The sequence below is a fragment of the Dasypus novemcinctus genome, chromosome 22 (assembly GCF_030445035.2).
Source record: "Dasypus novemcinctus isolate mDasNov1 chromosome 22, mDasNov1.1.hap2, whole genome shotgun sequence".
Lineage (NCBI taxonomy): Eukaryota > Metazoa > Chordata > Mammalia > Cingulata > Dasypodidae > Dasypus > Dasypus novemcinctus.
Window position 1 is genome coordinate 73605699 of NC_080694.1, and position 23471 is coordinate 73629169.

Sequence of the window (23471 nt, forward strand, 5' to 3'; positions counted from 1 at the left end):
GGGGGCTTAAGGGTTAGAGGTTGAAGAACAGCTGTGGCATGAGTAGCTTAGGGAGAGATGTAAGGTGAGTATAATGCCTGGGTTAGCGATTTCGGTGGTATAATCTGGATTCTGACAAGGTCCAGGGAGTGGCCACTGAGGTGGGTGGCAAAAGGGAAGGTCATTGGATGTGAGCAGGTCAAGGAACCTAGGGGGCCTGGTGTTAGAAGGTCATCCTGAAATCACCCTGGATGATGGGAGGAGATGGGTTGGAGTAAAGCCTGTGACCCGGTGCCCAGGACCTCAATGAAGGGAGAAGACTCCCTGGGAAGGAAGAGGTGGGGCTCTGCCTGCCTGCTCTGGTGCCAGCACGAGCTCCACGGACAGGTATTTTTGTAAGGATCTGGGTAAGCATCTTAGTTTTCCAGGTTGCTATGTCAAATCCCAAACAAAGAGTTTGCTTAAAATATGGGCTTGCAGTTTTGAGGCCAGAAACCTGAAATCAAGGCTCAGCAAGGTGATACTTTCTCCAGGTGGCGATACTGGGGTCCCTCAGCTCGTGTCCCCCCTCAAGTCACATGGCGATATCCTCTCCTTTCCTTTCCAGGTTCCTCTTCTGGGCTTTCTATTGTAAAGTCCCTGGGAACCTGGATTAAAACCCAGATGCAGCCCCTTGGGCCACACCCTAACTAAAACTAACTTCTTCAGGGGATCCTACTTGCATGGCTCACACCCACAGCGTTTTGGATTAAGATTAAGAGCGTGTCTCTGCTGGGGTACATGACTCAGTCCACCACAGGAATCATGGGACATCATGGTCAGGAGGTGAGGAGTGGAGAGAGGTAGATGCCACCCCACAATGACAGAGGAGGTGGAGAACTGAGTGTCTCCTTTGAGAAGAAAGCCACGGAACTGGGACTTTGGGGAAAGCCACTTTTTAATAACATCTGCCGGGAGGCAGTGGTAAAGTGGGATTGAGGAAGGAAGTTATGGGGTAAAATTTTCAACAAGAGACTCAGACCTTCTAAAGCTTCAGGTGGTAGCCCTCACTCATTGTATCCTTTGCGGGCTCCCCCAGTGCCGGTGACTGGGGAGGAGTGTGGTGGGTGGTGTTCTCGCGTCACGAGTCAGTGCCCTGGCTCTGACTCTCTGCTGTATCCTGAGGTTGGGCAAGCTGGCGCGCCAGGGGTTTCTTTCTGAACTGGACTCTCAATTCCTATCATGTTTACCCCGACGGCACCAAGACTTTGCTCTTCCCCATGAGCAAATGAGCCACACCCTGCACCAGCCAAAGTCCACCTCACCTGCAGGGTCAATCACCCAGCCTTGTGGAGTTCCATATTCCTGGGAATTTGGAGTTTCTGGGAGAGGGCGGGCCTCTTCCCTGCTCTCCCAGGTTCACCAACACTTGAGCTTATCTAATTGACGTGATCGGAAAAGAATCATTCCCTGCTGGCCACCTCCCCAGATCTGGAGCACGAGACGGTGACCCGACGGAACAGGGAAGATTGAGGTAGGATTCTAAGTGTTTCAGGAGGAGGGTCTGGGCAAGAGGCATGGGCTTGAGGGAATGAAGGCGACTGAACAGTGTGTGGGGGAAGGAGTTTCCTTCTCTGGACCTTCTCTGGAGGTGTGTGAAGGGAAGGGACTTGGGGTCCCAAACTGCACAAGTCTCTGGATTGCCCCAGGTCCCATTCTCTTTCCCTTACCTTTTCCTTGTGGAATCCATATGGCCCTGGGAAGTGTTGGTTGGGAGAATGAGAGGCTGAAAGAGAGGTGGATGCAAATGGTAGCAGTTGCCAAGCTCTCAGAATGTGTCTGTGAAACACCTGGTATCAAAGTTTGGGAGACTGCAAAGTCCTGTGACTGAAACATCTGGTATCACAGTTTGGGAGAGGAAACTCTAAAGTCCTGCCAAATTCTCTGAACTGAGGGTAAATCAGAGAAGACTTTCAACTTGTAGGCCTAGGTTGCTCTGGTTTCTGATTGTGAAACTCTGATCTTTTGGTTTAGTTTAGTTTTTTATTTTTATTTTGGTAGAATGTATACAACCTAAAACACCCACCCCCCTTTAACCAAATTCAGAGATCTAATTCAGCAGTGTTAGTTAGTATCACAGTAGTGTGCAGCCATCACCATCATGCATCACCACGGCTTTTCATCACCCCAACAGGAACTCTGTACCAATTTAGCTTTAATTCCCTATTGACCTTTTGGTTTTGGGCTATAATAGTTTCCACAGAACAAGCAAGAGGAAAATAGAATTTTTTTTGGTTTATTTTTGAATTTCCTCCTTCATCTAGTTGTATGAAGAGTGAAGAGTGACTTCAAGTTGAGCAGATACCAGGAAACCAGAAGGTACTCCCCAAAGCGTTTGGGTGTTCCTGAACCTTGTGCAGGGCCGGGGAGGTGGCCCACACCACGGCTCCCTTGGTGGAGTGGTCGGTTGCCAGAGCGGGGAAGGCTGAGCCGGGTTCTCTTGGCTGTTCCAGGGCTGGCTCCCCTGCCGGGCCATCTCTGGGCATCCTCCTGTGGCGGGGCTTCTGAGACCCAGTGGGAAGGAGGCTGGTGGGTGGGGGGGCCATGATCCCTTTGCAGAAGGACGTCCAGGAGGAGGACATCTGCCCCATATGCCAGGAGCACCTAAAGGAGGCAGTGAGCACCGAAGGCAAACACCTCTTCTGTTGAGGGTGCCTGGCCAAGCACGTGAAGGCCTTGGCCTCTGGAGAAGCCCTCTGCTGCCCCACCTGCTGGAGGAGATGCTGGGGGCAGGCTACGTCTGCCAGGGCCACGAAAAGAAGGTGAGCTGGTTCTGTGAAGACAGCCACCTTCTTCTGTGTGAGGAATGCCTGGCGTCCTCTGAGCACCGGCCTCCCCACCTGCTGGCCATTGAGGATGCCATCAGGCACTACAAGGTAAGGCCAGGTCGTCGTGCTGTCCCCCGTCACCATCCCACGTCGTGCCTTCCTTCCCCGTTCTTCATGGTGCCGCATCATAGAGGAGCAAAAACTGACTCCTCTCTTTCTTTTTTTTCATTATTTATTTATTTTTTAATATTACATTAAAAAATATGAGGTCCCCATATAGCCCCCCACCCCCCTCACCCAACTCCTCCCATAACAACACCCTCCTCCATCATCATGGAACATGCACTGCACTTGGCGAATACGTCTCTGAGCACTGCTGCACCGCATGGTCAAGCCTTGTCTTTGCTTTTCTGTGTATTTTTTGCCATTGATGTGAAAGTTTCAATGCATTTATGTGAGCCTTTAAAGAGGATAATATCTCTCTGATGTCACATTCCCAGAAATATGAGTTACTTTCAGTTTCTCATCTGTAGACTGGAGGTGGAGTAGATGGTGAAAAGGCCTTTTAGTCCTAAAGCTCTATGGCTCCTGGTTGATAGTGCTAGGAGTGTTGCTAGAAGTGTGATCAGGTTTATGTATGCTAACAGTTATCCTGCAAATATGTTGAAGCCTGGAAATTAGTGCATGGTTCTCTTTTACTCTTCTCCCTTCCTTCCTCCATTCCTTCCTCCCTTCCTTCCTTTTTATTATGACCATTTTCATTCTATTTTATTTAAAAATTTATCATAAACATTCTATGCTTATTGATAATAAATCCAAAAAAAATAACTGAAAGGTATGAAGTCAAAATGAAGAATCTTTCTCCCTGCCTCCCTCCATTCTCAGTTTCTAGGGGTAATTTTTTGTGTATCCTTCCAGAAAATATTTGTATACACTCTAGGAAAAATAAAACACAGAAGGAGTCTCTTTTTCTGCACCTCATTTTTAGCATCTAAAATTGGACATTTTTCCATTTGTCCTTCAGTACTTATAGATCTACTAAATTCTTTCCAACAACTGCAAGGTATACAATTCTGTGAATGTATCACAAGTTGGCAGACATTTGTGTTGTTTCCAGGTTATGGCTTTGTTTTGTTTTGTTTTGTTTTGTATAGAATGCTGCAATAAACATCTTTTAACATATATTTTGAGGACTGAGATATATATATTTTATGTACTGGGGACTGAACCCAGGACCTCCCATGTAGAAGGCAGGTGCTCAAGTGCTTGAGCCACATCCACTCCCTGAGATATACCTTGATGAAGGAGTAAGGGGAGGACTCTAACTCCTCCTCCTAAGTGACTGGCCAGTTTGTCCTCTCACAATTTATTGAATAATCCAGAGTTTCTCCCACTGATTCAAAAGCCACCTTCATACTTGCCACACATGCATATTTTCTTGCATATTTTCTTGACACTTGGCTCCTGCCTACAAGTCAAAGCACTTTACATGCTGTAGCTTTACAATATGTTTTTATGTCAAATGGTCTTAGAACCCTCAAATACCCTTATATTCATAATTTTCATGGACATGCATATGTTTATCTTGCCAATTAACTTTAGAATTATTTTTACCAATCCCACCAATCCAGCTGATATTCTGCTGGATGGAAAACTGACATATTTTCACTGTGGTATCTCTCCATTGAATAGAGAGGTAGGGATTGTCAAAGTCTTCTTCTAGGTACTTGACTTTATGGGGGCATGTATAGAGGATGAGAAACTAGGGAGTCAAGTTTGGGGGGACCATGAAAAGATAAATGGACAATTCAGAAAGTCGAGGGGCAAAGCTCTCTTTGATTCTAATGTCATTCTCTCTAGGTGTAGTGAGCAGGGGGGAGGGGAGGGACTTTCCACCTCCTGATGAGCTAAGAGACCCTGAAGGAACTACACTGGCTTACTTATTTAAGTCTGTATTTTGTGCAGGATGTGGTGCTAGGCGTTGTGGGAATACAAAGGCGATTCATAATCCTTGTAGTCAACACTACCTTTTTTCATGTACAGTTTTTTTACTTTTTAAAAAAGATACTTAGATTACATGAACACTACATTTAAATTATGACAGGAACCCTAAAATGAATATATTACAACAATATTTGCTCTTTTAAGGACTGAATAAGTTTCCACTGTTGTTAGCATCTTGATACATGCCAGGAGCACAATGATAATCGAGGCAGGTGCCATCCCTGCTGCCAGGGGGTTGGCAGCTTACTAAGGGGGCCGATTGAGTAAGAAATCAGACAAGCTGCAAGTGTTCTTATGAGCCAGGAAGAAACTGAACCTGAGCTGGAGCGTGGTGAGCAGCTTTGTCAGAGAGGGGAGCTCAGGGTGGGTTCCAACGAGGACCCTTGAAGCTGAGACCAGGAGAAGAGAAGCTGGGGAGCCTGGAGGAGTTCTGCTGCAAGTGAAGAGTTGACAGTTGTATTTGGATCGACAGGATTTACTGGTAGAGCGATAGGATGTGAAGGCATGAGAAGATAAAGACAACTTCATGAGTCCCTGGCTTGAGGGTGGATACTGTGAAGGATCAGGACTGGGGACCACAGCTTTGAACAGCACATGAAGAGTCCCATTTAGTACAACTGGGTCCAAGTTGAGACACATCCAAGTACACTGTAGATGGCAGTTTGGATACTGAGCCTGGATCTCCAAAGAGTCCAGGGTGGTATTCCCAGCACCCAACACAGGGTCCATCAGAGTGAAGATGATATTGAAATCCAAGGGTACCGGTGTCACATCCTTGGAGAGAGTCGAGAGAGCAAAGAAGCTCCAGGGCAGGGTCCTGAGAAAGGCCGTCACTTAGACGTGGACAGAGGAGGAGCCAGCACAGGGACTGGACGTGGCCTCCAGAAAGGCAGTTGGGAAATGAGGGGTGTGGTGACCCCGACAATGAGAGAGAGGAGTTTCAGGAAGGGAAGGAAGAGGGTTGAATGGTGCTGCACAGCCCGCAAGATGGTGGCAGGGCAGTGGACACTCGGATGGAAGGAGGGTGTAAAACATTAGAAAGAGAGGAGAAGGGGTGGTGTGTGTCCCCAGGAATGGAAAGGTAACCCTGAGAGACAAGCTGATAGGATTGGCAGGCAGCAGGAGCAATCTGAGGGGGAAACCAGGGATCTGACATGTTTCCAGAGGACAAGATGGTGGAGTTTATCCGGGAACAATGAGTCACTGAGGAGCTGTAGGGGTGACGACCAGGGAGGTTGGGTGTTTTTAAAGAAATTATCACGGTGGACCTGAAACAGCCTCAACCAGGGGAAGTGTGCACTTGTGGCTCTTGACAGCGCAATTTTGAAACCATTTTCTTGTGGTTTTCCCCATTTCTGTATTTCGTTGGATCAGATTCCCTCCATGGTAGCTTGTGTCCTCTTCACAGGACTGCTCTCCAGAAGGACTGAGCAAATTCACAATGCTCCAAAGAAGGATTTGGAAGCCTCTTCCCCACTGCCGGATAAACGTGGGGCTCGATCACCTTAATGCTCATTTAATAGTGTGTGCAGTGACTTACGTGGCTTTACTTCATGTGAGGATAAACACTGGTCTGGAGGCTTTTATCCATATGAAGAGTCCCTGTCTGTTTCCAACTAGAAAGGGGTCTTAACCTCTTTTGTTCCATGGACCCCTTTGCCAGTCAGGTGAAAACCACAGGCCCCTTCTCAGAATGTAGTGGCAGATTTATGACATCCAACTTCGGCATGCCCCTAAATTAAATTTTAGGATTATTCAAAATTACATTTTACAACTTTCCCTTAATTAATTTCAATACCTGATACTCTAACATGGTTGTGTTCAAATGACCATTTTTGGCAAACATTTAGAATTCGAGTTTTTCCATGGCATCAAAGAACAACCTCCGCCATCCTTACCAACCTTTTTGCAGGCAGTTATCCACAGCACTCAGAGCAGACCACATCAAAATAAAAATCATACTAAGTCCACAATATACTGTGTATTATTTAATAAACATATCACACCCACACCAACGCATCCCCACAAGAATAACTACAGTGTAAACTATTATCCATGCGGTGTAGCCGTGCTCCAAAATGTATTCACCAAATGCACTGAATGCGCCACAATGACGAAAGAGGTTGTTGATGTTTGAGGAGTGGGATGGGTTGGAGGGGGAGAGGGCGCTGAAATGGAAGTTAGGGTTAGGTCACAAGCAGCCTTGGATGCTGAGTTAGGGGTTAACGGAGGAGCCATTTTGATGAGAGGAGAGGATGATAAAAGAGGAAATAAACTGAGCACTCAAGCTGGATGGCAGGCGGGATTGTGGGTCCAGGGAGAGAAACACGGAGATGAGGAGGAGGGGGCTGCAGAAGAGGGGGAGGGGGTAGCCTTTATTTCCTTAGATTGATTTTGAGCTGCCGGTAGGCCAAGAGGAGCTCTGTAATTCTCAGCTGGAAATGCAGGATTGGCTGCTAGAAAGGAATTATGATAAACTCTGAAGCCACCAGCGTGGAAAACTAAGGGCACATGTGAAGTAAAAGAGGGTTAAGAAAACAGCCCTGGAAAGGCTCCCACCAACTGGAAAAGTGAAGATACAGAGGAGCAGCAGTGGGAGGACAAGGATGGGGAGCAGGATGTGGGGGAGCCTGAGGGGAGAATTCATCAAAGAAGAGGAGACCTGAGAAGAAGGCGCCACCAGATTTCAGTACTAGAGATCACGGATGACCTTGGAGATTGAGGTTTCAAAAGACTGATTAGAAACAAGACTTAGGCATGAAGGGGAGGTGAGGATCAGAGGACAATGAGGAAGGCCGACTCCTCTGAGAAGATCGAGGGCAGAGACAAGAGAAGGGAGTAGATGGAAAAGGGAGCAGGGGACAGATGTAGCTCAGTGGTTGAGTACTTGCTTCCCATGTATGAGGTTCTGAGTGCAATCCCTGGTACCTCCTCAAAACAAAACAGACAAATGAAAGACCAACTCTCATTGGGCAGTGGATGTAGCTCAGTGGTTGAGCACCTGCTTTCCATGTACAAGGTCCTAGGTTCAATCCCCAGTACCTCCTTTTAAAAAAGTCACAAGGTGAAGGCTTTTTTGCTTGTGTGAGTACGGGGACACCTGGACTTTTGTGCTCACACAAGCAATCTGCCCAGCCTGCCTCCTTCATTGGGAAGCACCTGCGTGAAGTCCCTAACTTCCTGGTGATAGCATGGTCTCTTCTGCCAGCTTCAAGCTTTCTTTGCCTTTGTTGACTTCTCAGTCATCCCTTGACCTTGATGCATCAACAGAATCTCAGGGCCATTTTCAAAGTCATCTTCTCCAGCTCCCAACCTCTACCCATAAATCTCCAGGGGAATCTTCTCTCTCAGAGACATTTGAAGAGTTTGGAGAGGAAACAAAGAAACACCCCAAAATCAAAAGCATCACTCAAAACTGCCCTGAGACATACCACCACCAGCCAAATCTCAAACACTTTGTCTAATTTTTCACCCCAGGTAGGAAGAATTTAATTAACCAAATTCAGACTTCAGTTCATAGGACTTCCTATCTTTGGTCCCCAAATCCCTTTCTTTTTAAAAAATTGTTCCATTTTTTTCTTTTTTAAAAAAATTAATTTAAGTATATCACCATACATAAACACACATAAACAATAAGTGTATAATAATAGTTGAGAACTTATAAAACAAACATATATAACATCATACAGGACTCTCATAACTCACCCTACCACCAATAACTTGCATTGTTGTTAAACCTTTTTAACTAATGATTAAAGAGAATTGTCAAAATATTACTACTAACGAAGTATTTTCCCCCCAACCAACTCTATTATTATTGTCTTTATATCATGTATATATGAACATACATAAACAATTAAGTGTATAGTAAAAGTTGTGAACTTAAAAGCAAACAAGCATGACATCATACAGTGGTGCTATACATCAACCCTCCACCACCACCTTGCATTGTCATGAGACATTTGTTACAAATTGTGGAAGAATATTGTCAAAATCTTACTTCTAATCATAGACTTTTTCTTACACTTGGTGAGTTTTTTACCCAAGCCACCCTATTATTATTTTTTAAATAAATATTTTTTATGATAGAAGTTCTAAACTTATAAAACAATCATGCACATGTGCAGAATTCCCTAACAACACCCCTCCATTAACACACCACAATGTGGTGGAACATTTGCTACAGATAAGATAATATCAGCTGATCATTATCACATTCATAATGTACATTTGGCACACATTTTCCATACTGCCTCAATATCAACATAGTACATCTTTCGCATAGATGCAAGAATATTATGTTATTACTACTGACCACAGTCCATAGGTCATTCAGGTTACTTTTCCCATGTGTTCCCAACACTCTGCAGTAGTGATATACATTTGCTGTAGCTCACAAAAGACACTCTTGCATCTGTACCATCAACCACAACTCTCATCCATCTCTTGGTTTACTGTGCTATTCAGTTCCTAGATTATTCTCTAGCATTCTGTCAATTGGCATTTATATACCTGGACTACCATTTTCAGTCATCCCCATTTATAAACTAGCGGTTACTCACTGTGTGTTAACATTCACTCCATACATTTCCACGCTTTTACAGTAAAGCTAATGAAAACTTCTACATACATGAAACATCAGTAGTCCATTCAGTCCTCCTCTTATCTCCTTTAAGATCCCCCATCTACCACAAGGTCTTGAGATATTTTCCCACAATTTCTTCTAGAAGTTTTATGGTACTTGCTTTTATTTTTAGTTTTTTGATCCATTTTGAGTTAATTTTTGGATAAGGCGTGAGATAGGGGTCCTCTTTCCTTCTTTCAGCTATGAATGTCCAATTCCTTCAGCACCATTTGTTGAATGGACTGTTCTGCCCAAGCTGTGTAAGTTTGACAGGCTAGTCAAAAATCATTTGACCTACATGTGAAAGTCTGTTTCAGAACCATAAATTTGGTTCCATTGGTCTATTGTGTCTGTTTTTAGCCAGTATCATGCTATTTTAACCACTTTAGCCAGCTAATATGATTTAAGGTCTGGAGATGAGGGTTCACTTTTGCTTTTTATGATGTTTCTGGCTATTCAGGACATCTTACCCTTCCAAATAAATTTGGGGATTGTGTTTTCATTTTTTCTTTAATGCTGGTGGATTTTTTAATCGAGATTGCATTGGATCTGTATATCAATTTGTGTAGAATTGGCATCTTAATGATATTTAGTCTTCCAATCCATGAGCATGGAATGTTCTTCCTGTTATTTAGGCCTTTTAAAATTTCTTTTAACATTGAGTTGCAGTTTTCTGAATACAAGTGCTTTACATCATTGGTTAAGTTTATTCCTGACTATTTGAGATTTATCTGTCATATTTCATTTTCTCCACTCTTTTGACACTTTTAGTTACTTTTACTGATATAATCTTTATTTCTAGACTCTCTTCCAGGCCTCTCTCTCCTGTCTTTTCTTTTCAGGCGCTAGCACACCCTTTAGTATTTCCTGGAAATCTGATCTCTTGCTTAGAAATTCTCTCAGTTTCTCTTTATCTTTGAATATCCTAATCTCGCCCTCATTTTTGAAAGACAGTCTTGCTGGATATAAGATTCTTGGCTGAAAATTTTTCTCTTGTAGTATCTTAAATATATCAGACCACTGTCTTCTTGCCTCCATGGTTTCTGGTGAGAAATCAGCACTTAATTTTATTGGATATCCCTTATATGTTATGCATTTTCTCTTGCTGTTCTCTGAATTCTCCCTTCGTCTTTGGAATTTGACATTCTGATGAGTGTTTGTCTCAGAGTTGGTCTATTCCGATTTTTTTGAATGGGAATACATTGTGCTTCTTGGACATGGATATCTATGTCCTTCAATAGGGTTGGGAAATTTTCTATCATTATTTCTTCAAATATTCCTTCTGCCTCTTTTCCCTTCTCTTATCTTTCTGGGACACCCATGACACACATGTTTGCATGTCTTTTGCTGTCATTTAGCTCCCTGAGACCTTGTTCATTTTTTCCATTCTTTTATTCATCTGTTCTTTGGTGTGTTCACTTTCAGAGGAAATTTTTTCAAGCTCATCAATCCTTTCTTCTGCCTCCTCAAATCTGCTATTATATGATTCCGATGTTTTTTTTTTCATTTCATTTATTGCACTTTTCATTCACATAAGACTATTTTTTGTATGTATCCTTTCAAATTCTTCTTTGTGCTCTTTAGCCATCTCATTGAATTTATTAAGGAGATTTGTTTGAACATCTATGATAGTTGTCTCAACTCCTTTGTGTCATCTGGAGGCTTATCTTATTCCTTTAACTGGGCCATAGCTTCCTGTTTCTTGGTGTGGGTTGTAAAATTTTTTGGTGTCTTGGCATCTGGCTTACTAGAGTATCTATTCTGGTGCAGCTTTTCTCTTTAGTTGAGGACTTCCTGCCCTTTCTCCCTTGCTGGGTGTGCAGTAGGAGCCAAGCATGTAATTGGTGCTGTAAGCTATGGAGGCTCAAGCTGCCCTCATTGCACAGGGACCAATGAAGCTTCTTCTAACTTTCTCCTTTGCCAGGGGTAGAGACAGAGTCACAGCTGTGTGGAATAATCCAAGTCATGCAGCCTAGACTGTAGTTGCCCCGAGAAACTGATGAAGCTTCACACCTCTTTCTCCACTGTCTTGGGCATGGATGGAGCTGCAGGTATGGGCAGCAATCTGCAAAGTACAGGTCCAAGATGGCTGCAGCTGCCCTGGTAAAATTCCAATTATTCAGTCTGTGCCAGTCAAAGGTACCTGCAGTTACCTGGATAGCCTGGTTCAGGGCTCCTCAGTCTTTTCCCTGCAAGAGGTGGGGCTGAAGCCTAGTCTAGGGCTGCAGGCTGATCTGGGAGAAAGAAACTGGTTCCTACTGTCACTGTGATTTTTGGTCAGCCTGGCTTCCCCTCAGGCTGGGGGCAGAGTCAAAATGGTGGCTACTGCCTTTTTCTGCTTGGACTGATTCATAACCCAGCTGTCCCCAGCATTATATCTTAGCCAGCCAAGTCAACCAATCAGTAGCCAAAATCGGCAACCAACTGTCTCCTCCTTCCCTGTTTTTAAGAAATGGAGCTTCCAAGTCCAGCTGCAGAATAGCTCCTGGGGCAGCTCATGCTGCCAGAGTAGGATAATCACCGGCCTCTTTGGCTTGGCTGGTAATTTCCTGTAGAGCCTGGCACAGGTCCCCGCAGCTTCCTACCTGCTGGAGGTGGCACTGGTGCCTAGGCTAGAGCTACAATCTGATCTGGATGGAAAGAAGCCAGTCCCCACCAGCACTGTGGTTTTCAGTCTGCCCTGCTTCCCCTGTGCCAGGCGTGGAGTTAAGGTGGTAGCTCCCAGCCTGTTTCTGACTTGGACAGGCTCAAACTTTAGCTGTTCTCGGGATTATACTTTATCCCATTGAATTTGCTCCTCAGTAGCTGAAATTGGTGCCCAACTGCCTCTTCCTTCGCCATTTTTGGGATGTGGAGCTTTCAATTCCAGTCACAGAACAGCTCTTCAGGTGGCTTGTGCCTCCAGTGGAGGATGGGCAGTGGCCTCCATGCCGTGGAGCACTCTACTTATGAGTCTTCTCTGCAGGTGGGCAATCTCCTTTCAATTCTTCGAGGATGTTGCAGCATGCTCTTCTCTTCTCCTGGAGTCCCCAAACAGGTGCATCAGCTAGCTCCAAAGACCTCTGAGTGTTTACTAACTGCCCTGAAGCAGGAGCCCACTCTAGGAGCTCCTTACTCCACCACCATCTTGCTGGTTCTCCTCCTCCTTCTTCCTTTTTATCACCATCTCCCACTGCATTTTCCTCCTCTTCCCCACAGAAAATCATTCTAAAGTCTTTGTTGTATTTTTGTTTGTAGATGGTTTGGTAAAATAAATCCTGCTGTACTGGGTGTATACCTAATTTACAAATGATCTCATATTATAGCCTCATTCTATTTCTTGCCTTCCTACTTTGCACCACCATTGTAAGTCAATCCATTTTTGTGTCCTACAGTCCACTGTGTCTGATGCTGCACAGCACTCCCAGTGGTGTGTGCCTCGATTTACATATCCATTTCCACTAACAGATCTTTTTTTAAAATTTTATTTATTCATTAAAAAAAATATTACATTAAAAAATATGAGGTCCCCATTCACCCCCACCGCCTCCACCCCACCACTCCCCCCACAGTAACACTCTCCCTCATCATCATGACACATCCATTGCATCTAGTGAGTACATTTCTGGGCATCACAGCACCCCATGTTCAGTGGTCCACACCATAGCCCACACTCTCCCACGTTCCATCCAGTGGGCCATGGGAGGACATAAAATGTCTGGCAATTGTCTCTGAAGCACCACCCAGGACAACTCCAAGTCCCGAAAATGCCTCCACATCTCATCTTTTCCTCCCCTTCCCCACACCCAGCAGCCAGCATGGCCACTTTTTCCACATCAATGCCACATTTTCTCAATTATTAACCACAATAGTTCATGCATAGAATATCATTGAGTCCACTCTAATCCTTACTGTATTCCTCCTTCCTGTGGACCTTGGCTTGGTTGTGTCCATTCCCCATCTATGTCAAGAGAGGGTTTAGATTCCACATGGATTCTGGATGCAATCCTCCTGCTTTCAGCTGTAGGCACTCTAGGCTCCATGGTGTGGTGGTTGACATTCTTCAACTCCATTCCACTAACAGATCTTGAATGATGCCAACCTCTGCTCCCCAAAGCAATGCTGTGCTGTGCAGCACCACTGAGGACCTACGGGAGGATCCCCTGGGGTATTTGTGCAGAAACAAACCACTGGTCACAGAAAAGGGCAGTCGGGTGGACCTAGAAAAGCTGAGCCAGGGACATCTTACCAGTGCCCACCTGCTCCTCTCCACACTGGACATCACTAGGGACATCCTAACAGTACCCACCTGCTCCCTCCACACTGGATGTCCAGCTGTTGGACTGTTAACAACTGTATGGGTGTCACATAATATTCCATTGCTGTGTAATTTCCATTCCTCTAATCACGAACGGATTTGGGCATAGATTCAGGTGCTCTTTAGCCTTCTGTGTTCCCTCTTCTCTGAAGTGACTCTTCAAATCCCTTGCAAATATTTCTCTTGGGTCCTGTTGTACTCTTAGTGCTTTGTAGGTTTTCCCTTTTATATTCTATATGTTAGTCTCTCATTGATTTTGGGTACTGCCAGAGCATCCTGATCTGTCTTTTCTCTGTTATTTTTGTCCTTAGTGTTATCCCTGAACAGAAGTACTTGATTTGGGCACAATCAAATCCATCAGTTCCCTCATGGTTTCTTTAAGATAGCTTTCCCTACACCCAGGTCACAAATTCATTGTCTAACATTGTTTTCTATTAACTTTATAGTTTTGCCTTCATATCCAAATCTGGAGTCTCCCTTCACTTATGGCTCTAGATAGGAATCCAGTTTCATTTTTCTCGACCATTATAAGCCAGTTTTCTCATCACCATCTTCTAGAGTCGGTTCCTTCCCTGGTGACTTACGGGCTACCTTTTCTTTTTAAATTCCATTATATACATGAGTCTGCCCTTGAGCTCTTTCCTCTCTCAATTTCAGTTTGTTCTTGCACATGACATACTTTTTTTAATTTTGTTTTTACTATGGCTTTGCATGGCTTTTTTCATGGTAGGTAAGTACATTTTATAATGAATCTAACAAGGGACTACAGAGGTTTCTGGAGTGTTTGGTTGACTCCATCCCCTTCTGTTACTTTGATTCTGGTGATACCATAGCCAACTTTGTTTATTTTTGCTTCCCTCATGGTTTTTCAAAAACCTGCTAGCAAATTACTTAGGAACTGAAATAATTCAGTATACCCTTAGCTTTGGGACTCATGACTCGCCCAGATGCTGATTTAAGACTTAGAGCAAGGATGTGCCTGCCTGGCCTGTGGTTTGCTCTAAGGAAGGCCTCTGCTTGTCCTCCAGCCAGGCCATGGAGGGGCCATGCCAGAGGCTGACATCCCCTCAGGTCAGCTCTCTCCAGACTGGCTTCTTCTGCTCACAAGTGAGAACTGCTGGAACCGCAGCATACAATTCTTAGGTGCTGGGAGAAAAGTGCCCTGAAGTCGATCAGAAATGATTCTGTTACTATCTGTTATTTTGTGAAGCTAGAGTTTTCTTTTTTGGTCGTCTGTGTGTATGTAATTAAAGCTTTTTAAAAATATCACTGATTTCCCATATTACCCATTAGCTAAACCCTCCTGCTCCTTAGCTCACGCATGATGCTTTGGGGCTGCCTGTGTTTAGACAATGTACTTTAGCCTCAGCCTTGGCTCGGGACCCACCATGCTTCCTGAGCTCCCCCAGTGACTGCCAGTCTGGTAACCAGCGTGTCTGTGTCCAGGAACGCCTCACCCGCCGGAGCAAGAAGCTCAGGAAGGAGCTCAGGGCTCAGGAGGAAGAGAAGCTGCAGGGTGCAGAGGTGGGTTGGGGTCCTGGGGTGGACACTGTGGGTGATTTGGGGCCCTCCCTTCCCATTCTCACACTGCCCCTGGAGCAGCCCGATGGGTGGAAACTCCAAGAGGCAGGAGGCTGGGCTCAGGGCTCAGCTCAGAGTTTGCTAATGACCTTGAGTAAGGAAGCCCACTCATCTTTATGTGATTTGGATGGTGAATGAAAACCACCTGCTCTCCCTGGCCACGGTGGGAATCCAACAAGAGAGGTGGCTCGCCAATAGGTAACTGCTACCCAAGCTGTAGGTCCCCACCTGCCTAGAACAGTCCCTCTACTCCTCTTGCTCATTTGTGTGCAGGAAGCAACCTCTCCACAGCAGCTGGGCCAGCTGGAGGATGTGCCAGCAGAGGAGCCGAGAGTCCAGGCCATCTCCAAGACTGTGGAACAGCGCAGCATGCTGGTCGCTGATCTGGAGAGGATGGCCAAGGACCTGGATGCCAGCATGCTGAAGGTGTGTACCCCCAGGTACCTCCCAGGAGCAGGCAGCCTGCCTGTGATGCCTCCAGCTCCTCCCCTTTGACCCATGATGGTGCCTGTTCAAGGCCAGGCCATGCTCCTGCAGAAGCCTGGGTGCAAAAGAAGCCTGCCTTACTTTCCGTTCTCAAGGGGGTGTCCGGAAGGGAATATGGAGGTGACTGGAGCCTGAAAACAAAATGTGATTTTCACTCTTCCTCTCCTAGGAGGACAGTGACGTGCTCACCAGGTAGGATCCCTTCTCCCTCGCACATGTGCTTTAGCAAGATCAAGGGAATTCCCTGCTCAGCTCTTTTTTTATCTCCATGGAAGACTCAATGGAATGTACTGAAGGATTTCTTTATTTCCAGGAGTACTTGACACAAATTACAGGCCACTGATCTTGAGTTGTAGAAGAAATCCGTGGGTAACTTGTTCCACCATCCTCAGCTGCTCTGACCAGTGCACCCTCATCTCAGGCTCACCTTGGCCTCCTCTCTCCTTCCTTCAACTTGTCCAGGACCCTCTCATCTACCTGGTGCATGTCCACCTGCCATCTCGTGGACATGTCCACCTCCCTTGTCCTCACAGCCTCTGCCTAGTGCCTGACCCTCTGACACTGGACAATGGCCACATCCTCCTCCTGGAACCAGGCTCACATGTGGTTCCCACTACCGAGGTCAAGGTCCCTGATCTCCTGCACATTTGTGAGATGTCTGTCTGTCTGTAAACTGCTGGGAGTACACACCTCTCACAATCTCCTATGAAAATGGAAGCTCCCAGGTATCCAGCAGGAGCTCACCAGTGGAGACACCGTCTCAGCACATGTTGGGAGGAAAGTTCCTTCTGAGCACTCCACCACCCGTCATCTGTACCTCTCAGTTGGCACTTATTTATCACTGTGGGGTGGACAGAGTCCAGGTGTCCCAGGTCCTTGCCTCCAGGTGCCCATCCCCTTGCATCACCTTCTCTCCTCAAGTGTGGGAAGGACTTGTGACTTGCTTCTAGCCAAGAGTATATGTTAATGGCAATGGCATGTCATTCCTTTGATTAGGTTATGTTAAATGACAATGGTGTCAGCTGTCACTTCCATGTTTAAGGAGGGGAGTCGTTCACACAGAGCCAGTCAACTGCTTATCAAGCCCTTGCTGATATACATCAATACCATCCTAGTCACTGAGTAACACGAGGAAGATGTAGCCACAAGGAGGCAATGAACTGTGGTGCAAAGAACAACAGCTCAGGAGTGAGACAGGTTAAAATCCCACTTCTGACACCCAATACCTCTGTGGCTCGTACAAGTTGCTTAGCCTCTCTGAACCTCAGTGTTACCCCCTTTAAAATGGGAGTCATGCTACCTGAGGCCTGGACTTCGTGTAAGAATTCAATGTTATCATCTTTGTTGGTGCCTGCTGCAGTGTCTAACAGATTGAGAACATTCAAATATGTTCATTCCACCTTTTTGTCTCTTCAGTAGCATGTGATTCCCTAGCTTCAGAGTGATACAAATATATAAACATAAATAAGGAATGGGCTAAGAACTGTGACCCAACAGTAACAAATGGGCAGGTGCATGGAGTTTTCTTCCCACAGATACTTAGGACCGTTAACTGAGGTCTGGTGGAAGGATGTGCTTGAAGGCTATGCCTTCAGGGACAGACAGCTGCGTCCAAACTTTCGCATGAATAGAATAGGGCACTTCTGAAATTTCCTGTCTCTCTTTGGGAGAGCAGGCTATTTCTCCATGGACAGGCACTTTTGTCTCAGAATGCTTTGATCACTCATGAGTTGCAAGATTGACAAGAGTTCTGCGATTCAGAATCCCTTAAAAGGGGCAGCCCCAAAATTACTGGTCAAAGTCCTACCCTGAGAAGACGCTTCATTCAGGTGGTGTCTTTTTTATCCTGAGAGATAACGCTTCACCCAGGTGTGTTTCCAGTTGGGACTCTGGTGGGTTGTTGAGTTTTCTACCTTATGAGAGACAAGGTGTTGTGTTTTCCCCCAGTTTGGTGAGTGTTTTTAAAAATACTCTCTCTCATTCCCTTGTGCTATCTAATTGGTTTATTGCATTCTATTGTGAGTAATCGATAATTCTGATTATTTGACTGTTTATTAATGTTAGATCATCTACATATCGACTGTCAAATAAATTGCTAGTTTTTGGTGAGTGTACATCTACTTCCATTTTTCCTCTGTGTTATCTAAATAACCCATTTCTCCTTGTTATACTGTTACTACACAACTACTGTGATTGCTGGATCTAAATTCTTACAAGTATTATTCATTTAGCTAAATAAATCTCTTTTAGTTAGTATTATGGGTTTCTGTCTCTTTCTTCACAGAACACAGGGTCAGGAAACACTTATGGGATAAGAGTATGATTGATAGGTTAAGTAAATATGATATGAATAAGTTATAAGATTATCGCTGTGGAAGGGAAAAGATTTTATGGTGGATGTGTAGAGTACTGTATATTGTATATATGAATTACTGTGATCTAGGACTCTTGTGAAGATAAGCTCAATACTTAGGAAAAAAGAAAAGAAAAAGATAGGATGTAGAATTTTTCCAAATCAATTCGTATTCTAGATCTAACCTTTAAACTCATCGCTATATTCCATTTTACTAGTAAGGGAACCTGACAGTATATTAGGCTTCACTTTTCAGGAAGTTTTGGATCACAGAGTGGTTCAACGATGGAGGCGGAGGAATACTGGTATGGGATGTTACTGACAGGTGATATATGGTTGACAGGGAGTTATACAGGGCATATGTCCAGGGTGCATGGTAATGTTTGGATATACTCATAGTGGAAACAATTAAAAACAACAGCTGGGGGGTACTGGGTTCCTGGCCGGGGGTGCTCTGTCATGGTCCCTAGGGGAGCAGCAGCAGTCCCCCAGGTGCAACGGTAAGAACCAGGAAGGAATGAGGGTCCAACAGTGAGCCCCTGATACTAATGACTGCTTGTGAGCCTATATGCCTGAAATAAGAACAAGGCCTAGAGCAGCACTGTGCCTGGGAGTTTCCTCCTGACAGCCTTCATGTTACTCAAATGTGGCCAGTCTCGAAGCCAGACTCAGCATGTAGGTGCAGTGCATTCCCCCCAGCGTGGGACATGACACCAGGATGAGCCTCCCTGGCACTGAGGGATCACTACCAAATACCAGCTGAAGATGCAACTAGAAAATGACCTTGAATTAAAGGTTCTACGTGGACCAGCAGAATATCCCTGTCTACATATAATAACAGGACTTTAAAATGCTGTTTGGCCTAATGTAAGGGGGAAATGGAAAGGAGAAATGAGTTTATATGGCTGTGAGTCTCTAAAAAAGAGTCTGGAGGTTGTCAGGAGGATTGCCCTTATGCACACCTGAGCAGAGTCTCAGAGACAGATAAAGTAGATACAACCCCAGATATTGGTTCTTTTGAGGGCTAGAGAGACCCACGGGTTCTATGATCATGGCAGATGGGGTTTACTGCCATGTCAGTTGCCTTTCTTTGGAGCTGTTGTTTCTGTGTGATGGAGCTGGACTCAGATGGGATCTCTTTTCACAAGACTTTCATGCTACTTTACTGGAATTGTAGTTGGTGCTGGGGTTTAAGATATATCTAGGGGATTTGAATCTCTGGACTGACAATATGATAGCCACGCCCTGAACCTCAACAGACTTCAACTCCTACACTCTGATTTATTGGACTTACCCCACTCAGCTAACATGGAGTTGAAGAATGTCAACCACCACACCATGGAACCTAGAGTGCCTACAACTGAAAGCGGGAGGAGCGCATCCAGTATCCATGTGGAATCTAAGCCCCCTCCTGACATAGAAGTGCAATGGACACAACCAATCCAATGTCCACAGAGAAAATGTGGCATTGGTGTGGGAAAGGTGGCCATGGTGGCTGCTGGGTGCGGGGAGTGGGAGGAGGAGATGAGATGTGGGGGCATTTTTGGGACTTGGAGTTGTCCTGGGTGGTGCTCCATGGACAATTAGGGGACATTGTAGATCCCCCCCAGGGCCCACTGGATGGAACATGAGAGAGTATGGGCTGTGATGTGGACCATTGGCCATGGGGTGCAGCGATGCCCAGAGATGTACTTACCAAATGCAATGGATATGTCATGATGATGGGAGAGAGTGTTGCTGTGGGGAGAGTGGGGGCTGGGGGTGGTGGGGTTGAATGGGACTTCATATTTTATGAATGTAATATTTAAAAAAAAATGAATAAAAAAAAAAAACGAGTGTGATTGGTAAAACTGAATGGGAACTCCAAGGAGAGAAGTGAATGAGTTTGAGAAAGTCACCTCCTGGGGGAGGTGGAATTTTCCAGGTGGTAAAGAGGGAGCATTTCAGGTCAGGATAACCATGCAAAGGAAAGAGAAGAGGAGGGCTAAGCTGCATGTGTGTAATGAGTGTGGTTAGTGTGGAAGGTTCAGGAATGGGCAAAGGACTAGATGAGCTGAGGGTTAGACAGGCGGCTCCAGGACACAGGAAGCATCAAAGAATTTGAGACAGGAGTGAAGGGACAAGGTGGTGATTAAGGGAAGCAGCTAAGATGAGCAGGATGGCCTGAGAGCAGAGAGCTGTGAGGTTGGAGGGAGGTGGAGAAAGAGAGCCTGGTGCAGACGCTCAGAAGAAGCCAGTGGTTATTAAGCAGGAAACGGCAGGTCTCACAGGTACAAGAGGCACAAGCCTATGAAGAAGATGCCAGCTAGCCCGACACCCCTGAGGTGGTGGCCAGAATTGCTGCACCCCACGTGGGCAGTGCCATGCTGAGTACTCATCCAGAAGTCTCACACTGGGAGCAGAAAGAGCCTGAGGAGCTCAGAGTGCCTCTCTCCACCTGAGAGAAGTTGCTTCCTGTCAGGCCCACAGCCCTCTTCTGAGTCAGCCACCAGAGCAGGGCGTCGACCAGGGCAGCCTAACCACAGGCCGGGTGGACGAGACTACGGGGTGGCCTGCCAAGAAAGAGCCCATCAAAGAGGGAGAATGATAATCCTGGAAATTCAAAATGCAGCTATGAGCACTGTGCCCTAAGTCAGTGGGGAGGGAGGCAGGGGGTCGGAGCTGCTCGTGGCAGTGACCTGAGCAGAGCCCACCCCAGTTACTGAGTGACCACATGGTAGTTCAGCCTCTGCAGTGTCCTTGGGCCTCCAGAGACAGCACTGCATAGACTGGGGCCAAGCCACTGAATTCATCTGTTCATCTGGGGCCAGGTACTCAATCTCCACATGGCCAGGTCCTTCACATATAAAACAGGGATCTACACAAGAGCACCTACCACATTGAGTTGTTGTAAGGATTAAATGGGTTAATACATAAAGCATATACTATGCATCTGGCTTAATATTATCAGCATTCCGTGAATCTCCAGTCCTTCCAATGGGACCCAGCTGTGTCCCCTCCCTGCTTTCCCCATGGTCTCCCACCAGGCCTGGCTAAATGGTGGGAAATTTTATTTCCATGTCTGTTCTGATAATAAACTTTCCCATTATTTGAACTAACAGGAGTGGGTCTCTGCTCTTTGAAATAGAAAGACTGTTACAGCATAAGCTGTGGGAAAAGTCAGATGAAACATGTGGATGTCAGTGCTGGCAAAGGAGATGGGACCTCTGGGGTGGCCATTAAACCTGGAGTCCAGGCTGTGTGGCCAGCAGAGCAGGGGGTTCTTGAGGTGCTTTCTCTTTAAGTTACTGTGTTTCAGGGCCTATCCACTTCCTCTGCTCCAGGGGAACACTCCAAGGACCAAGTAAACATCAAGGAAGATTGCCCAGGGGGAATCCAACAGGAGTCCTTTCCCTCACCAGCTCTTTAGTTCTCAGTGTAAAAAGGCTAAATGATTTTTCTGAACCCACATCACTTATGGGGTGTGGGACTCACCAGGGTCCTCGTTTCCAAACAAAGTTGTGCAGTCCTTTGGTGAAGAGCTCTGAGTCACACAAGGATTAAAACCCTGGCTTACTAAAATGTAACTATAGGCTAAAATGTAAACTAAAACGTAAACCATAATGTAAGTAAAAATTTAGAAAATTGTACAGTCTAAAATATAAACTATAATTGACCCTACCCCCAAAAAAACACACACAAAAAAAACCCTGACTTGTTGTCTGGGCTAATAACTAAAAGTCAACTTCTCAACTTAAAATGAGGGTGATATTTGTATCAACTTCACAGCATTAGCAAGATCCACTGATATGAGGCATTTAATAAGAACATAAAACATGATGACTATTAAAATGATGGTGAAAGTGGTGAGAGATGATAGTGATGATGATGGTGATGATGGTGATAGTGATGATGGTGTTGATGATGATGATGATGATGATGGTGTTGATGGTGTTGATGATGATGATGATGATGGTGTTGATGGTGATAATGATGGTGATGATGGTGATGGTGATGATGTTGATGATGATGGTGATGGGGATGGGGATGGTGATAGTGGTGTGACGATGGTGATGATGGTGGCGATGGTGATGATGGCGATGGTGATGGTGTGATGATGATGATGTTGACGATGATGGTTCTGATGACGGTGATGCTGCTGATGGTGTTGATGCTGATGATGCTGATGGTGTTGATGCCTATGCTGATGCCCATGATGATGGTGATGATGATGATGGTTTGTAAGGGTGATGAGAGTAATGGTGATGGTGAGATGATGATGATATTGATGATGGCTTGATGACAGTGATGCTGCTGATGGTGATGATGGTGATGATGATGGTGATGACGGTGGTGATGCTGATGCTGATGGTCGTGATGAGGGTGATAGTGGTGAGATGATGATGGTGTTCATGATGTTGATGGTGATGATCGTGGAGAAGAATTCAGGGATTTCAATCTCGATATATAAGGATAAGGTCCAAGGAACTCCTGGGTTGTTGTGAGCCCTAAAGTTCTCCAGCAGCCTGGGATCTTCATGTCCGTTTGTTTTGGACCTAATAATCATTTTTTAATACCCAACTAACCTCAATAAAATGAACAGAAAAATTCAATCCACTTTTTGGTGAAATCTGTGTGGGGCTTTGGATGTGTTTTATCATTTTATAGGAGTTTACGTGTATCTATACTTTTGGAAGAGACATTTTACATGAGATACTGAACACTCCCTGGAAAGCAATCCAGCCTACCTCCCACCACTCCCTGGTTCCTGCACCATGTTCTTCTCTACCTGCTGACAAGCTTCAACAGAACAACTTCTCTGGTGAATTCAGGCCTCAGCATGCTGGGCCCTGGTTGCTTCCCCTCCTCCCAGGGGACCCAGTGGGGAGCTGATAGGATACTTCAGTTTATGTCTGAGCAGAGTGAATGATAGTGTTCAAAGATTGTCCATGAAGGATATGTCATAGTGTTAAAAATATCAACAAGAACTAAAAAAATAAAACGTGCCCACTCAACTGCAAATAAGACAATGATTTTATTTTGCTTAGGAACTAAAATTTCACATTGGAACTGATGTCACCTTCCAAATTCTAGGCAGAATTCTGCTCAACATCAGCACCAGGCAAGAGGATTTCTAGAAGTCCCCACATACCCAGCTTCTTCACGTCACCTGTGGCCACAGCCACTTTTCCTGCATGCCACTTGGCTCCCTGTCTTCCCAGAGCTCTCCACTCCAAATCCACTCATATCCAAATCCCTCATTATTCCCTTTTCCTACCCTATCCCTTAGGGGTCACTTCTTTTCCAGCTCCAGACCTAAGGGTCACAGGTCATCCAATCCATTCCCCTGCCTCCTCCCCA

The 23471-nt window shown here is 45.4% G+C and overlaps 1 protein-coding gene across 1 annotated transcript; it reads left to right on the plus strand.

Annotated features, from left to right (window-relative positions):
* The first annotated feature begins 1223 nt into the window (after positions 1–1223).
* Positions 1224–18022, plus strand: TRIM40 (tripartite motif containing 40). Its single transcript, XM_012524550.4, has 6 exons — positions 1224–1492; positions 2283–2894; positions 15158–15235; positions 15566–15718; positions 15948–15970; positions 16092–18022. The coding sequence occupies exons 2-6, from the start codon at positions 2610–2612 to the stop codon at positions 16099–16101; spliced, it is 549 nt and encodes a 182-aa protein (XP_012380004.2). The 5' UTR covers positions 1224–1492; positions 2283–2609; the 3' UTR covers positions 16102–18022.
* Positions 18023–23471: the final 5449 nt, after the last annotated feature.

Bases quoted from the DNA above. Each gene is read 5' to 3' on its own strand.
- TRIM40 (XM_012524550.4), top strand. From the start codon at position 2,610: ATGCCAGGAGCACCTAAAGGAGGCAGTGAGCACCGAAGGCAAACACCT. The intron at 2,895-15,157 runs GTAAGGCCAGGT...GTCTGTGTCCAG, and splicing joins ATGCCATCAGGCACTACAAG to GAACGCCTCACCCGCCGGAG. The intron at 15,236-15,565 runs GTGGGTTGGGGT...ATTTGTGTGCAG, and splicing joins AGAAGCTGCAGGGTGCAGAG to GAAGCAACCTCTCCACAGCA.